General features: G+C 36.0%; 1 protein-coding gene across 3 annotated transcripts in view; it reads right to left on the minus strand.

Annotated features, from left to right (window-relative positions):
* Positions 1 to 4874, minus strand: part of kremen1 (kringle containing transmembrane protein 1) — a 62120-nt gene extending 57246 nt beyond the window's left edge. For all 3 annotated transcript variants that reach the window (XM_079608592.1, XM_079608591.1, XM_079608590.1), the window contains exon 1: positions 4603 to 4874. In XM_079608592.1, coding sequence (XP_079464718.1) covers positions 4603 to 4678 — 76 coding nt within the window. In that variant the 5' untranslated portion in view covers positions 4679 to 4874. The remainder of the gene's footprint in view (positions 1 to 4602) is intronic.
* Between the last annotated feature and the right edge of the window lie 10913 nt (positions 4875 to 15787).

Genomic DNA, 15787 nt, shown 5'->3' on the forward strand with positions numbered 1-15787 from the left:
TCAGCACTAGGGGGCGTGTCCACTCATGATGGGGGAGGAGAGAGAGAGTGAGCTAGAGGGAGATTTGAAGAAAGGCTGTAGAAAGAGAGATGGCTGAGAGACATTACAAACGAGAAAAGCTCAGAGTAATATCACTGGAAAAAGAAGGGTTATGATCAGGCAAGAGCTCTAGGACCCGCGTTAATTAGAGCCCGATTAATCATTAAAAGATTGCAATCTCATTTCAAATCTGCGTTTGCGCTGCCCCTGGATCCAGAGAAAGCAGTTATCATCTATAGGTATAAAACAAATTCACAGTCTTTTCAACCACACAGTTTCACAGTTGTGTTACAAATATTCATATTATCACAGAAGTACTGGGATAAAAGTTTATAGTTCCAATAAACACTGTCAACGGTACCGATCAAAATAAAGCAAATCACCTTTTGAAAGTAACATGCCGCTTCAAATAACGATTGTGTCGATTACATCGTTACACCGCCAGGTTGAAAAATGTATTTGTTATTGAATCATTCATTCAAGAGATTTGTTCAAAAACGCTAATTCATCCAGTAATGAAACGAAGTATGAGTGAGTCATTGAATCATTGATTCAAAATGTTGTTGTTTTTTTTCGTTCAGATTATTTAACAAATCAAATAAACCGCAGAAATTAACATATTGTCATAACCTCTTGTAAGTGTTATTTTGTTTAAGAATCGCGATCTCTCGTTGAAACCAGACCAAGAAATGCTGCTGTTGTAATGTTAGCTATAGCAACAGGACAGTTTTGAGTGTCATTGTCTGTCTGGAGCCGATGTGATGCTGCTGACTAACAACCAACTCTTGCTTGTATATACTCTTGCAGCATGTTCATTTTTTGTTCTTCCTTGTCGTTCATCATCTTCACTTTATTTTTTCGAGAAGCATTATTTTGCTTCACTTCAGCTATGATAAAGAGACATTTAGTCTTGCATCGCATGTGTTTGCTTCGGGTAAATTCGAAATATCAACAGTTTCTTAGAAATTGCTTACAGCACCTTTAATGAAAAAACACAGATGCCATACTCTTTCTTTCAAATGTCAAACATGATTTAAAATGCAAAGTGTTTCATCATTCACAAGTATAAATCTATACATCCAATCACACATAGACACGCGCAAAAAAAATATCTCTTCACTCATCAGATATCAATAACTGACTAGCAGAAAAGGAGAACTGAAGAGCCTAACAAATGCAATGACTTGTGAGTTATGACACCCAAAAACACTTCAATAAAGCAAATGCATGCACTCATTAATTCATGCAATATATCTTGCTAGCTGCAAATAATCATATTCACAAATTGGGGCCAAAGTGTACAAATCGTTCCTCTGTCTCACTGTTGTTGGATGATTTTTATTATATTGTATATGGAAACACAAGGATTGCAATGAGCCATCAAGTCATTTCAATAAATTATTTTTTTACTGCAACACATTCACCTCTGGGTGGATGGACATGTTACTGCATGCCTTATTAATTATTACAGCACTAATTAGCCATAAACCATGTCACATGTCACAAAATGGTAGAAAAACTTTTAAAGAGGAATAAGTCAAGTAATTATCATGGATAGGTTCTGGAAGGCAGCTTTAAATACATTGCTAATGCATAGGTAAAGAGGGCATGTGCTTATGCATTACGCAGATAGCCTAACCTGTCATTTGAATCAAAGGCTATAATTAAATTTTTTTTTTAAAAGAGAGCGTAGGGGATTTGGTTCTGAGACTTGAAACACAACACAAATTATAGCTTACGCTGTTAGCGAAGCAATGCGACAACCTAGAGCACTCCCATTATAATCAATTTAAGTGTCTTTTGCATTTTAGTCAGCATCATTGATTCTGCAAATTCTTCACATTTTATATCTGATTTTTATTAAACTCATTGACTCATTGAAGGAAACACAAAATGTCCCTAAAATGAATGTTTTTGTGTCTTGTCGCACAAACAAACGTTGATTGGTCGACTGGTTTGCTGACGTCACTTCCACCCTGGAAGACGTCACACTTTCTTTGCTGTTTATCTGGGGTGTGAGATGCTTTATGTAGTCATTACTAAACATTTATGAATTACCATTTCTTACCATTATTATTACTAAATATAATATGAAAAGAACATGATCTTCTAGATTAAGTTGTTTGAGAGAAAAACTAAAATACATCCAATACATCCAGTATTGAACATCAATGGCAGATGAGTAAATCTATCAATAAGAGTAGCTTAGATTTTTTTGTAATCCCAAGAGCAGTTTACTTAGACAATGATGACATAAAGAGATCCCTAACAGATTTTTACAATGGAAACAATGGCTTCTGCCAAAATGCCATAGTTACTGTGGTTATTGTTAGTCAAATAAAACTGTGGTAACTTGTGGTAATCAGTCACCATTCTGTCGTCATCACATAATATATTGAAAGCTTCTTAATTACTTAATGAGATCCCATATTAGGATTTTGCAGTAACAACAGTCACTGTCGAAACTGGTATTGTGGTGTAAATACTGTATGGTTACCATGATTTAACATCTGTCCTTAAAAAATACATTAAAGCATACAAACATATTGTGAAATATCTGTAAGGCATATTGTGATTCATAAATTAGGGGAGCTCTTGTATCCACTAAGATTGAAAATAAAAAAAAATACATCTCATATCCATAATCTTTATAGTGTTAAAAGGTAATTTTGCCACAATTTCTCTATTTATAAAGAATTATGAAAAAAAGTGTTAACATTTAACTTAATTAAAAAATGGAATATCTTAAAATACATTGCACATTATATATATATATATATATATATATATATATATATATATACATATATATATATATATATAAATGGTATACACAAAAATGCTCAACAAATTAGCAAAAAGTCATTACATCACGGTCATTACCATTGCACACAATATTAACTACTCTCACCCAGGGACGTGCAGAGAGTTCCTCAGGGGCAGGGGCTCAAATATAAAAAGGGGCATATATATATATATATATATATATATATATATATATATATATATATATATATATATGTATGTATGTATGTGTATATGTGTGTATGTGTGTGTGCTTTGCATCACAGAAATAAATTATATTTTTTAAAGTATATTAAAATAGAGAACCATTATTTTAAATTGTAGTTTTTTTCTGTATTTTTTATCAAATAAATGCAGGCTTAAAGCGCATAAGGGACTTCTTTAAAAAAAAAAAAAAGTAATGTGTGTGCAAAAATGTTAAAATAATAAATTCACCATTTCGTGTGTTGTTGTCAGGCAGCCTGCAGTAGGCCTGGGCTTCATTTAACAAACTATGATAGTTTCATAATGGTAAACGGTGTAGACTAAATACAAGTGACTTCAATATTATACTTACCATTAATGCTACTTTTGGTGCTGGTTTGTAGTCAATTAACATCCATTAGGTCAACGACGGAGATTCAGATCACTTCAATGTAAATTCGTCTGTCCATGTAATTTTCAAATGATTTATTTACAAATGACCGTCCAATGATATTTGAACTTCTTGTGCCAGATGACGATTGGTCGGTGTATTATGCATGACAAACAGGCTTCAGCGAATTAAGTAATATTTTAAAATATGTGTTATGTGGATTTTTAATTGATTCGACACGCAACCTTTTATTATAAAAAAAAAAATAATAATAAAAAAAATATTATTTTTCTTTTTCTGCCGTCGAGCCATACTCACTGAAAGACGCTCGAGAGCATCGGTTCCCAAGCAGACTGTGTGGGATACCTACGTGTACACTAGTACATTTTCATTTTAAAACGCATAACTTTTGCTACGGTTATGCCTGCCGTCCACACACTACTCCGGAGTTTTAGACCCTCGAAAATGGAGACCGTCAATCAAGACCGGAGCAGACACACGCACAACTTGACGCAAGTGACGCAAACCATAGCAACGCGTTATAGCAACGACACCTCAGACTGACAGAAACGTAAAAATAAACGTGAATTTAGGATACTTTAGTCTTGTACACATTGTCATGTAAATTATAAGCAAATGCATTTTGTTTTATTGACCACAATATTATCAATGATATTTGTTTGAAAAGGGCACTTTTGATTAATTTTGAAAAAGGGCAGGGGCTCGAGCACCCAAAGCCCCCCCCTCTGCACGTGCCTGCTCTCACCATGTCCCTCACTTGATGGTTCGTTATACCAAGATATGCAATAACTTTATCACACACTATGAAACATAGTTTGAATAAGTTTCATTTTTCAAGACTTAAAAAATGTCTAAAGTGTATCTAATTGAAGAATCATCCAAATGCACAACAGCGAAGCTTAGTCTGCGCTATAATAGTGAATAATAGCAAAATGTGTTTTTGTGATGATATGAGCTGAACGGAGTGTGTGATTCAAAGCCTACAGCTGAACCAGACAACAGACAACATTGACAGAACGCGTGCACGTCGCCGATGCTCATCTCGAGACTGGAGTCGGGACAATGCGGGCTCTACGCAGTGCACGACTGTATGAAACATCTCATAAAAGACCTACAACCACCCGAATGCACAAAGTTACAAGTCATAAGAGTTGACTACTAACCCGTATCGAACTGGTCTGAAGTTGACGCGCTGAGGCAGGCAGCAAGGAGCAAAGCTGCGATTCTCCACGAATCCATCGCTCTTCTGTAGTAGGCTATAAGAGATCGGAACACCTCTCCCTCTCTTCTCGCAGGTGAAGTGTTTTGAGTCCAGTCAGGTCAGTGGAGCTGAAGCGGTGAGCAGCTGAATGTCATAGAATCTCGCTGCGCGTCCGCGTTAAGAGCGTATGAACTTTTAGGCAGATCAGCGCTGCCCCCAGACACACACACACACATACACACACACACAAGACAGATAGCAGAAAAAGTAGGGATCCTATTTCAAATCATGTGACAGGAAATCGGGGCAATAGATTCAACCTGTCCCATGCATGGGGGCATATACCTGTTGCGCGCTGTGGGATGGCTAGAAATCCAATAGCTGTGAGCGAGACGGACAACACAGAGTTAAGAAAAGAATCCCTGAAGACTTTTAAATCGGTGATGATTCCAATAGGCTACAGTATGTGACATTCTCAGATGGATAGATAGATAGATAGATAGATAGATAGATAGATAGATAGATAGATAGATAGATAGATAGATAGATAGATAGATAGATAGATAGATAGATAGATAGATAGATAGATAGATAGATAGATACTGTAGATAGATAGATAGATAGATAGATAGATAGATAGATAGATAGATAGATAGATAGATAGATAGATAGATAGATAGATAGATAGATAGATCTGCAGAAGAGAGCGTACATTAAAACTTTGCATTACAATAAGGTTTCATTTGTTAACATATTTGTATTAATCTTTCTACAAATACTGTTGTTCATTGTTCACAGTGAATGTTAGTTTCAGTGCATTAACTTATGTTAACAAATGCAACTTTTGATTTTATAAACGTATTGTAAATGTTGAAATGAACTAACTAAGAAATAAGTACAGTATAGTTCATGTTCAATAATGTAGTTCACTAACCAAAAAAACCTTAATGTAAAGTGTTACCATAACAAAAATTAAATCAATACATGAACAATTAAACCACTAAGACATGAAATAGGCTTAGGATATGTAAGCTTTTGTTTGGTTCTCAAGTTAGTTTTTTAACAACACTATAAAAAAAAGTTGCTGCCTTACATTTTTAACTACAATCAAATTAAACTGACTTAAAAAAAGAGTTGAGTCTTATCTTGTATAATTGCTTAACTTATTTTGATGAGTTAAAGTAATGGAAAAACATATGTTGACATAATATGTTGTTCATATTTTTTACAGTGAATAAGTTAATATTTGCACTATACTGTAAAAAATTAAACGATCATGACAACATGTTTTACGTTGCTTTAACTCATTAAAAAAAGTTAAGCAATTTTCAACTTTTTCATGTTATACAAGATACATTTTTTTTTAAAATCAGTTTAATTTAATTTAAGGTGAAATGGTTTAAAAATCCAAGTTAAGTGTACTTAAAAATTGAAGGCAGCAACTTTTTTTACTTTTTTTTTTACAGTGTTTACATAAACATGAGGAATATAACTTAAATGTAATTTTAAAGCCTGTCAGCCTTCTGTGGTAAATAATGCTCACTGGAACATAAACCTCATTTCAATGTCATACATTCCAGCCAATAAAACAAGCAGCATCAGTTGTGCAGAATGTCTCTCTCTAGCGGGAGAACGCATGAATGGAGGATCCATTACCAGTGCAGGGCATGAAGGGGACAGCAGCCATAACAGGCTTCTTCAGTGACTTCATCCACCGCTGAAATTAAAACGAACTCACCCAAAACCCCAAACGGCTCGGTAAAAATAACACTCGCTGCCTGCTGCCTTTTTTAAAGTTTGAAATGATTCGGTTGGGTATGAAAGTGACCATAACGGAGTGAATCATCAGCAGGATGTTAGGCACACTGTAATGCGGAGCTGGCTTGGAAATGTCTTAATTTGTCTACACATGATATGTAAGGCTGGTTTCAGTAAACTTAAAAAAAAAAAAAAAAAAAAAAAAAACACCAAACCAACATAATTAGATTTGTCTTCTGCACCAGCAATTACTTATACTATTAGGACCATTACATCAACCTAGTCAATACATGCACATAAAAGAGCATGTGACTACATCACAATTAGATGGTCGAGTCCTAACAAGTTCCTCAGGTGTATTCCGGGTTGTTAGATGTGTCAGTGTCTTCAGCCTTTGTCTGATGTTTGTAAGTGTATAATAATTATATGCATTTAAGAGAGAACGGACACACTCCCTGTTCCTATAAAAGTAGACCTACATGATCTCATCATTGCTAATGTCAAAAAAGCTGAGAATATACATTGCAGTCATTCACAAAATCTTGGAAACGAGGCAAAATGTATATATATTATGGATTATTTGATTTATTTTCATGTAACTTCAAGTGTTTAGAGTTAATTTACTTAACATTTAACATTTTATAATTGTACAGTTTATATGTATATGTGTTACTTTATAAGTAAATTAACTGTAAACCCTTAAAGTAATCCGTAATGCGTTTTGCCTTTTTATGAATATTGAACATTTGAAGAGGGGTGAAATAATCTTAATTTTTTACATGCTTTATAGTTTTGTCTTAATTTTCAACAACAAAAGACCTGAGATTTAAGTAGATAATGCAGCAACGTGTCTGAGCATGTTAAAAGCAGTTTCAGAGTTCACTGGAAAGTCCAGAATTATATCATTATGCTTTCTTCTTTAGAGCTTGTATGGTTTACACATTCCCCAAGATCTATACAGATTTGCGTGTTAGGGTGGATATTGAAACCGAGGAACAGGGCCAACCGCCAAGGTATCTTCCGCAAGGCGGTCTCTCCTTGATTTCACATCTAATCTTTTTATCACTGTCAGTGCAATTATTCCCACTTCACTGTGCCTGTTTTAATTAGATTTATTAAGCAAACTACATGCGCCTATACCAACAGCAACCATCTTGTTTGCTCATGTTTCTGTGAGCCACTGTTGATTAGATAGATAGATAGATAGATAGATAGATAGATAGATAGATAGATAGATAGATAGATAGATAGATAGATAGATAGATAGATAGATAGATAGATAGATAGATAGAGACAGACAGACAGACAGACAGACAGATAGATAGATAGATAGATAGATAGATAGATAGATAGATAGATAGATAGATACTGTAGATAGACAGACAGATAGAACAGTAGACAGACAGACATATATAGATTGATTGATTTTTTAAGTGAACTGCAAACTTCTATCATCTATCTATCTATCTATCTATCTATCTATCTATCTATCTATCTATCTATCTATCTATCGTCTATCGTCTGTCTGTCTCACTGTAAAAAGGAATCAGTTGACTTCATGCTTAATAAAAAAAAAAAGTAAAAAAATTGTTAAGTTCACATAACTTATTTTTTTCAATTTAGCATTATGTTTATTTTAGGGCTGTCAAAAGATTAATCGCGATTAATCGCATCCAAAATAAAAGTTTGTGTTTGCATGATATATGTGTGTGTACTGTGTATAATTATTATGTATAAATACACACACATTCGTGTATATATTTAAGAAATATTTGCATTTATATACTGTATATACATTTATATAATTTATATTATATATAAATATTTTATATATAAATATAACCAATTTTTCTTAAATATATACATGATTGTGTGTGTTTTATATATATAAATAATTATACACAGTACACACACATATATTATGTAAACACAAACTTTTATTTTGGATACGATTAAACGCGATTAATCTTTTGACAGCCCTAGTTTATTTACTTAATAATTTTAAGGCAACGGGTCTACTCAACTTTTTAAGTAAATAAACGTAATGCTTAATTGAAATTGTTACTTCACAATGTCACATTACTTATTTTTTTTATTAATCATGAAGTCAACTGATCACTTTTTACAGTGAGACAGACAGACGACAGAAGACAGACGATAGATAGATAGATAGATAGATAGATAGATAGATAGATAGATAGATAGATAGATAGATAGATAGATAGATAGATAGATAGATAGATAGATAAACACATTTAATTGCATTAAATTAATTAATTTACATTTTTTACATTCAATTTAGCAGGACAGCAAATACCACCATGAATGATGTATATATAATTTAAATAATATATGTTTTATATTATTAAAACATATGGTAATTGTGCATTACCATAATAAGAATGACTTTTTAATAGAATGAGAATTGGGGGAAACATGCTTAATAACTTGACATATGATCACTCACTCATATAGACATTCTATCTCTCTCTCTTCTCAGTTTATTTGAAGTTGCGTCTTCTCCCTCCAGCAACAAATATATACATAGGTATGTATTCTTTACCCTTGGGGTTTTTAAGTCTTTGCATTCTCAAAGGAAAGATGAAAGTGGTGTTCTTAACCATTCAACCTGGAAAGAACACCTCACACACACATACACACTCATCCATCTCCATGTGTTGCTTTGAGCTCTTTAATTAAAGCACAATGTCACCCAGAGGAATGGTTTGTTTTTTTACTACCTCTCATCTTTAAGACCTTTGAGCTGAACAGAACACCCACAGAAACTATTCACACCTGCTTGGGATGTTCTTCATCTCTGATCCTCCTCCTCCTCGTTTTAAAAACCTGGAAGAGGAAGAACACCTTTTCACCTGCGGCACAGAAATGAAAAGTCCTGGTCCGATCTGAAGTCTTGCTGAAACAGCAGCTTGTCGATTTCTGTGATGAGATTCCAGTTGGCTGCAGTACTTTTTTAATGTAACATAATTAATAGAAGCATTAGTATTGTGTAAGTTAATAAACTGAAGTTACATGAAAAGCAGAGCTATAGTTTGCCAGGGCCCATTTGTTATAGCCTATAGGCCACAGCTCTGACAGAGCACAAAACAACTATACTACACTTTGCCAGTTTTGTGTGTTGAGCCGAATTACAGGGTGATTGTTACTCCAACAGTATTGGTGTGACTGAGAAACCACAGAGGTTTGTTGGTGGAACAAACTCTTGCTTTGGAGTTTGTACTAATTACATTTAAAACAAGGCAAAAATGACCTCTGAGGAAAGAGTATGAGGAAAACACCACCACACTTAAAAAAACTAGACTTACTGTTCAAAAGTTTCAGGTCAGTAAGATTGTAAAGTATATGAGGGCGAGGAGGATTGAACCTTCTCGCACCCCTGAGGAACCTGATGATCAGGTTGTGCCTTCGCACAGACTGAAGGCTCGGTTATACTCCAGTTTGGACGCGTACACGGACAGCGTGGATGCGGACTACTTGTATTTCTGCTGAGGTCCGCTCTGTGAACGCGTTCCACACATGCGCAGTAGATCGGCTTGGACATGCAGTAGCAAACAAGTGCTTATTTTCCAGCGCGATCATAAAAAATGGGGGGCACGTGGACGTCCTCAAGGAGCCTAGAGCCATCTCTAAGAAATGTGCGACACGCGACAGAAACGTAGACCAGCATAGCGTAGGCCGCAATGCTGTCCATCCGGACGAGATGGTCCTCACTGCAGAACACGAAATCCAGGGTACATATACCTAAACCTACCCATCTCCACCCCCTGATCCCTAAACCCACCCCTAAACCTACCCATCTCCACCCCCTGATCCCTAAACCCACCCCTAAATCTACCCATCTTCACCCCCTGATCCCTAAACCTACCCATCTTCACCCCCTGATCCCTAAACCCACCCCTAAACCTACCCATCTCCACCCCCTGATCCCTAAACCCACCCCTAAACCTACCAATCTCCACCCCATGATCCCTAAACCAACCCCTAAACCTACCCATCTTCACCCCCTGATCCCTAAACCCACCCCTAAACCTACCAATCTCCACCCCATGATCCCTAAACCCACCCCTAAACCTACCAATCTCCACCCCTTAGATCTGGATCCAACTCCGCCGCGGCGATTTGAAGCGGCTCAGCACAAGCCATACTGTTAGCATCTTGAGGCAGTTGATGTGCCAATGCAGTCAGGGTCCCGTCCAAACACCCGGGACCACATGCCCGTTGTACGTGGCGGTGGTGGAGGCATTCGTGGAGACAGAAAGGGAACGTGATTCATTGCACCGATATACTCACAGTGAAGTTCTTTTTGTTCTTTGCTTTGAAGTAAAAGAGGTTGGAAATACCTTTGCAGAAATACACTGTCAATGAAACAATCCGATGCCATCCACGCTGCTAAGAGCGACGTTTAGATGAATATGTAAATATGTGCCGGGCGCTTTCCTCTCAAAACAGCACGTAACAAAATAAACACAACAAAAACGACAGCGGTGAAAAAACAGCAGCTGAGAAAGCATCTGATCATAGCGATTTGGATATGTTTAAGCTCTGCCAATCACCAGCATCATGTAGACATATGAGGTAATTAAAATGATACTTATGATAGTTTGATTATAAAGTATATTTGAGACTATTCAGATGTGGTATGTGAGACTATAGTTAGAATCAATCCTTTTTCTGACATGAAAGTCATAATTAAAGACTTAAAGCTGATATGTGTACCAGTGTGAGCACCAGGTGCTGGTGGTGATAGTTTATATGCAGCTTTTGCAATGTTTTTCAAACATATTGCATTTTAACAACATACCTTTTCTGATACTGACACTTGTAGCAGGTGCGTTTGCATTCCTGGTTATTTCATATCAACTTCAGATCCACTAGCATCCCTCATAAAGGACAGGAATAAGCCATTTATATCTGGAACTGTCACTGTTGGGATGTTTTCAACTGCATAAGGACAGTCAGTCTCACTTTCTTTTGTTTACTTGGAATAGTTCACCAAAATGTTTTTAATTCTGTTTTGAAGGATATTCATGCTTCTCTTTTCCATACAGTGAAGGAGGATGGGAACTAAGAAATGTCAAGCACCAAAAAGACAAAAAAAAGCACCATTAAACTGAGTTTATCTGGCTACTAATCAATTCTAAAGTCATGCAATATCTTGACGGAAGGAACAGACTGACATTTAGGTTGTAATTCATAAATACTTTGTAACTTTGTAATGTAATTTTGGTGCATGGAAGAAAAAGCCATGCAGGTACTGAAAAAAATGAGGGTGGGGAAATGATTTTTGTTGTTGAGTGAACCGTCCATTTAAATATGGAAAACATTCTCTAATGAATGTCCTTATGGCACAGGGATGCATCATTGCAGCGCTTGAGGAGGGAGGAGGGGGGGGGGGGGGGGGGAGTAAGAACTCGAAACATGATGCTGTTTAGTGTGTTTCTCTGTTTACAGTTAATGTAAAGTGAGAAGTGAAGAACAGATGCTGTAGGGCACCTGATTTATCTTTAATTCAGTTAATGCTGAAAGAGGAGGTAACAATGGGTGGCTGATGGTACTCATGATCCTTAATCTAATATACTTCTGTAAAGACAATTATAATGTTACAAAAGATTTCTATTGTAAATAAAAGCTTTTCATAAACACTGATAATAAAAAAGACCAATCATTAATAATTGAGCACCAATACTAATTGTTAATTAGCACCAAATCAGCATTAGATTTCTGATTTGTGATCTTGTACTGTAGACTGGAGTAGAAAAAGTCTAGAAATGTAGCTTTGCAATCACAGGGATGAATTACATTTTAATAATAATGTATTAATATTTGACAATATTACTGTTTTTACTGTATAATTTTTAAAACATTTATAAAAATCTTAAATATTCCAAGATTTTGACCAGTATGTATATAGAATATTTCTAATTTAAAAAATCCTCACAAAACAATTAGTCTCACCACGGGACCATTAAAATGAACCGGTGGTTCAAAGTGGTAAAAAAAAAAAAAAAAAAAATTACAAATTTTCATCATGTGAAAAATACATTCGTGCTCATAAAATACATCTATTTAACCTAAAATGATGTCGGAAAAATAATATCAAATACTTTCCTGATTTCTGATTACAGTGTCTCATCCAACTGTCAATATTAGATGTTGCAAATAATAATAATATAATGACAACAGAGACATATTCATAAAGCTGATGATATTTCTAATTAAAATTTCTAATTACACAAACCAAAATCATAATTGGTTCTATACTGCTTTAACAATACTGTATTTTAATCGATATGCCAACAACGATTTTAACTTTAGAGTAAAGGGAGAAAAGACTTTTCCAGTAGCCAACAGTAAACTTGTGTGTGTGTGTGTGTGTATGTGTGTGTGTGTTCATTTCGTTTTTGCTAACGTAGTTGTTGACTGTTGAATATTTAACATTCTCTACTACTATCACAGATCGCCCCCCCCCCCCCCCCATCTACAATATAAAGTAAGTCATATATAATTTTATGAGACACGTGTTTGATTAATAGCTGAGATGGAGAAGGGGGAAACCCTTTTCTCTCTCTCTCGCTCTCTTTTAACTTGCTTTTGGCAGATCAACCCTATTCAGCCCAGACCATTACACTTAATCATCCATGCTGGGTCAAAGTCATTATCTGTAATGGCAGGGACAAAAGCTCTCCCAGATTTGGGGGGATTCTGGGATGGATTTAGATTCTCCTTTAAAGAGAGAGCGGTTCCAGCCACATCAGTCGCGTAAATCAACTTTCATGTGCAAACGCCTGTACATCGCTGCCCATCTTAACCAGACTCACTGGGTTTGATTAAGACTTTTAAGATATGGTTCATTTTTAATGTTTTAAAATAAATCCACGGTGACTATCAGAAGAGAGGCACGTAAAAGCGAGAGATGAAAGGTTGTGCATCTGGTTGCCTGAGCATGTCTGAGTTTTAAAGTGCAACCTGTAGGGACTGAACTCAGATGGAACAATCTAAAAGCTTTCTGAAAAAAAAACAACGCTGTTTAAGTTGGCAGGAGGATGCAGTCACAAAGCTACATATTCATGGTGGTAAACGAGGGATGGAAGAAATATGATAGGTCTTAATTGAATTAAGACACCAGGGAAGACATGTTGTCTTCAAGCTTGGTTGACAAAGAGAAATGAGGAGGGAAGAAATAAAAAGAACGGACTCCCGTCTGCGAGCATTTGCATGGCCTGAAACGATAGGGGAAAAAACAAACAACTGGAATATGATCTTTGAGACAATGTCCAAGGGTAAAAAGAAGTGAATATGCAAAACGCCTTGAGCGGACATACTTACTGCAAATGCGAATTCCATAGTTTCCATATCTTCACAACCAGCAGATGTTTTGTTGAGCTGGCACGTCTCTGCAGCTGCCGGTTCTTAGAGCTTTACCTCAAAACGGTGGCAGATTGATGGGAACTCTAATGGTTTCCGTTGTAATGGAAAGGGGGAATACATCTGCAAGGGAGGAGTGAGTGTGTTTTTTTCTCTGTTCCCTCTTTCTGTGGTGTAGTAAAGCGAGGTACAGGCCTTTCCTGTGGCCTCCGCAGAATGACGCTGAACGTTAAAAACAGAAGTGACTCAGGAGATGATGAAAAACATACTGTACTGTCTGCCCACTCCAGAACTTCTGGAAAGTTATAATGAGGATGGAGATGAAATGTCTGACTGAGGTCAATAGTCTATGCTTTATCTCATTTCTGATTATTTCAGGTTATATAAAAACAAAAGAAAACAGGCTTTTGTTCCAGTTGGCAATTTGCCTGTTTACACAAAACCTTTTTTAAACTAAAAATGAAAAACTCTTTATTCGTCATGGCCGTTCATTTACACGATAACATCGTTTTGGGGGCTTGAGAACACAAACTTTTGAAAACTTGTTTCTAAATGCAACTTTTTGAAAACTTTATGGTCTCCATGTAAACTAAAAATACATGAATTTGTGAAAATGACATTATGCTGATTACGTGTTCTATAGGCGCAGGGTATATACTCTATAGAACACTATAGTCTATAATCTATAGGCGCAGGGTGTTTCTATACAAAGTGACATCGCCAACTACTGGCCTGGCAGCATAATAAAGTGTTTTCAATTTTCATCAACAGGGATCGTCTGTAAGCGAAAAACGGTAAAACATTTCCATTTTTAGTACATCTTTGTTGTGTAAACGTACCCTTATATAGAATTGATTTTATCAGTAGTAAATATCTACTACTATAGTGCAGCTTTAGGAGGCAAGCTAAAAATATTAAAGGAATAGTAGACCCAAAAAAGACCCATTCACGGATCAGAGTTCATGCTTGTGTAGCCTACTCTTACACTAAACTTTACATATTCATATTTATGTTCATCCAAACACTTGCGTGACACAAAAAACAGACATATTTTTACAACGAGCTGCTCTCAAGAACTGAACATATACTGAACATATACAAGGTGCTGGTCATAAAATTAGAATATCATCAAAAAGTTGATTTATTTCAAGAATTCAACTTAACAGGTGAAACTAATATATTATATAGACTCATTACATGCAAAGTGAGATATTTCAAGCCTTTATTTGTTATAATTTTGATGATTATGGCTTACAGTTTATGAAACGCACAAAATCAAAATCCTAGAAAATTTGAATATTACATGAAATCACACAGTAATTACATCGTAACACCATGGTCATTGAACCAGGTTTTGGTTCTTTTGGCAGTGTGGGCAGGTGCAAATCCTGCTGGAAAATGAAGGAAGCATGAAGTGCTCTGAAAATGTCCTGGTAGACGGCTGCGTTGACTCTGGATTTAATAAAGCAGAGGACCAAAGTCCTCTTTTCTCAAAAGTCAAAAAAAAAAAAAAAATCGCTTTCTGTTCCTTAAAAGGCCCACTGAAGTGCCTTAAAGTGCGCAGCATTATTCAATGTGTATTACAAAACCTAATTTCCACTGAAACATGAAGACAGGGCCAGATATCGATAAGCTCCTCCCCCTTTTGAAAATAGCCAATAGCGTTTTGTTTATATCACAGCTCGGCCAGACGAGTTGAGCTCGCTAAAGCCTCCTAATCTCCTCCACATCGCTTTAAAATATAACATCCTGTGCAGAATTCAAATGGGTTCGATACGTTTTCTGGTCTGTGGCGACTCGCGCACATGATCTGTTCTGCTATCGTGTCTATGGACTGGAGCAGACAGTGTGTGTGCTACGGTGGTTCCCGTGACACTAACGTGAAACCAGACTTCATTCGCCCCAAAGGAAAGCATATTTACACTGTCTGAATCGTTCCCTATCCCCTATATAGCACATGTGCTATTCACCATGTAGAAAATAGTGAATGTGTGAATTTCACT

Source organism: Phoxinus phoxinus (assembly GCF_949152265.1).
Source record: "Phoxinus phoxinus genome assembly, chromosome: 3".
In the NCBI taxonomy this organism is placed as follows: Eukaryota; Metazoa; Chordata; class Actinopteri; order Cypriniformes; family Leuciscidae; genus Phoxinus; species Phoxinus phoxinus.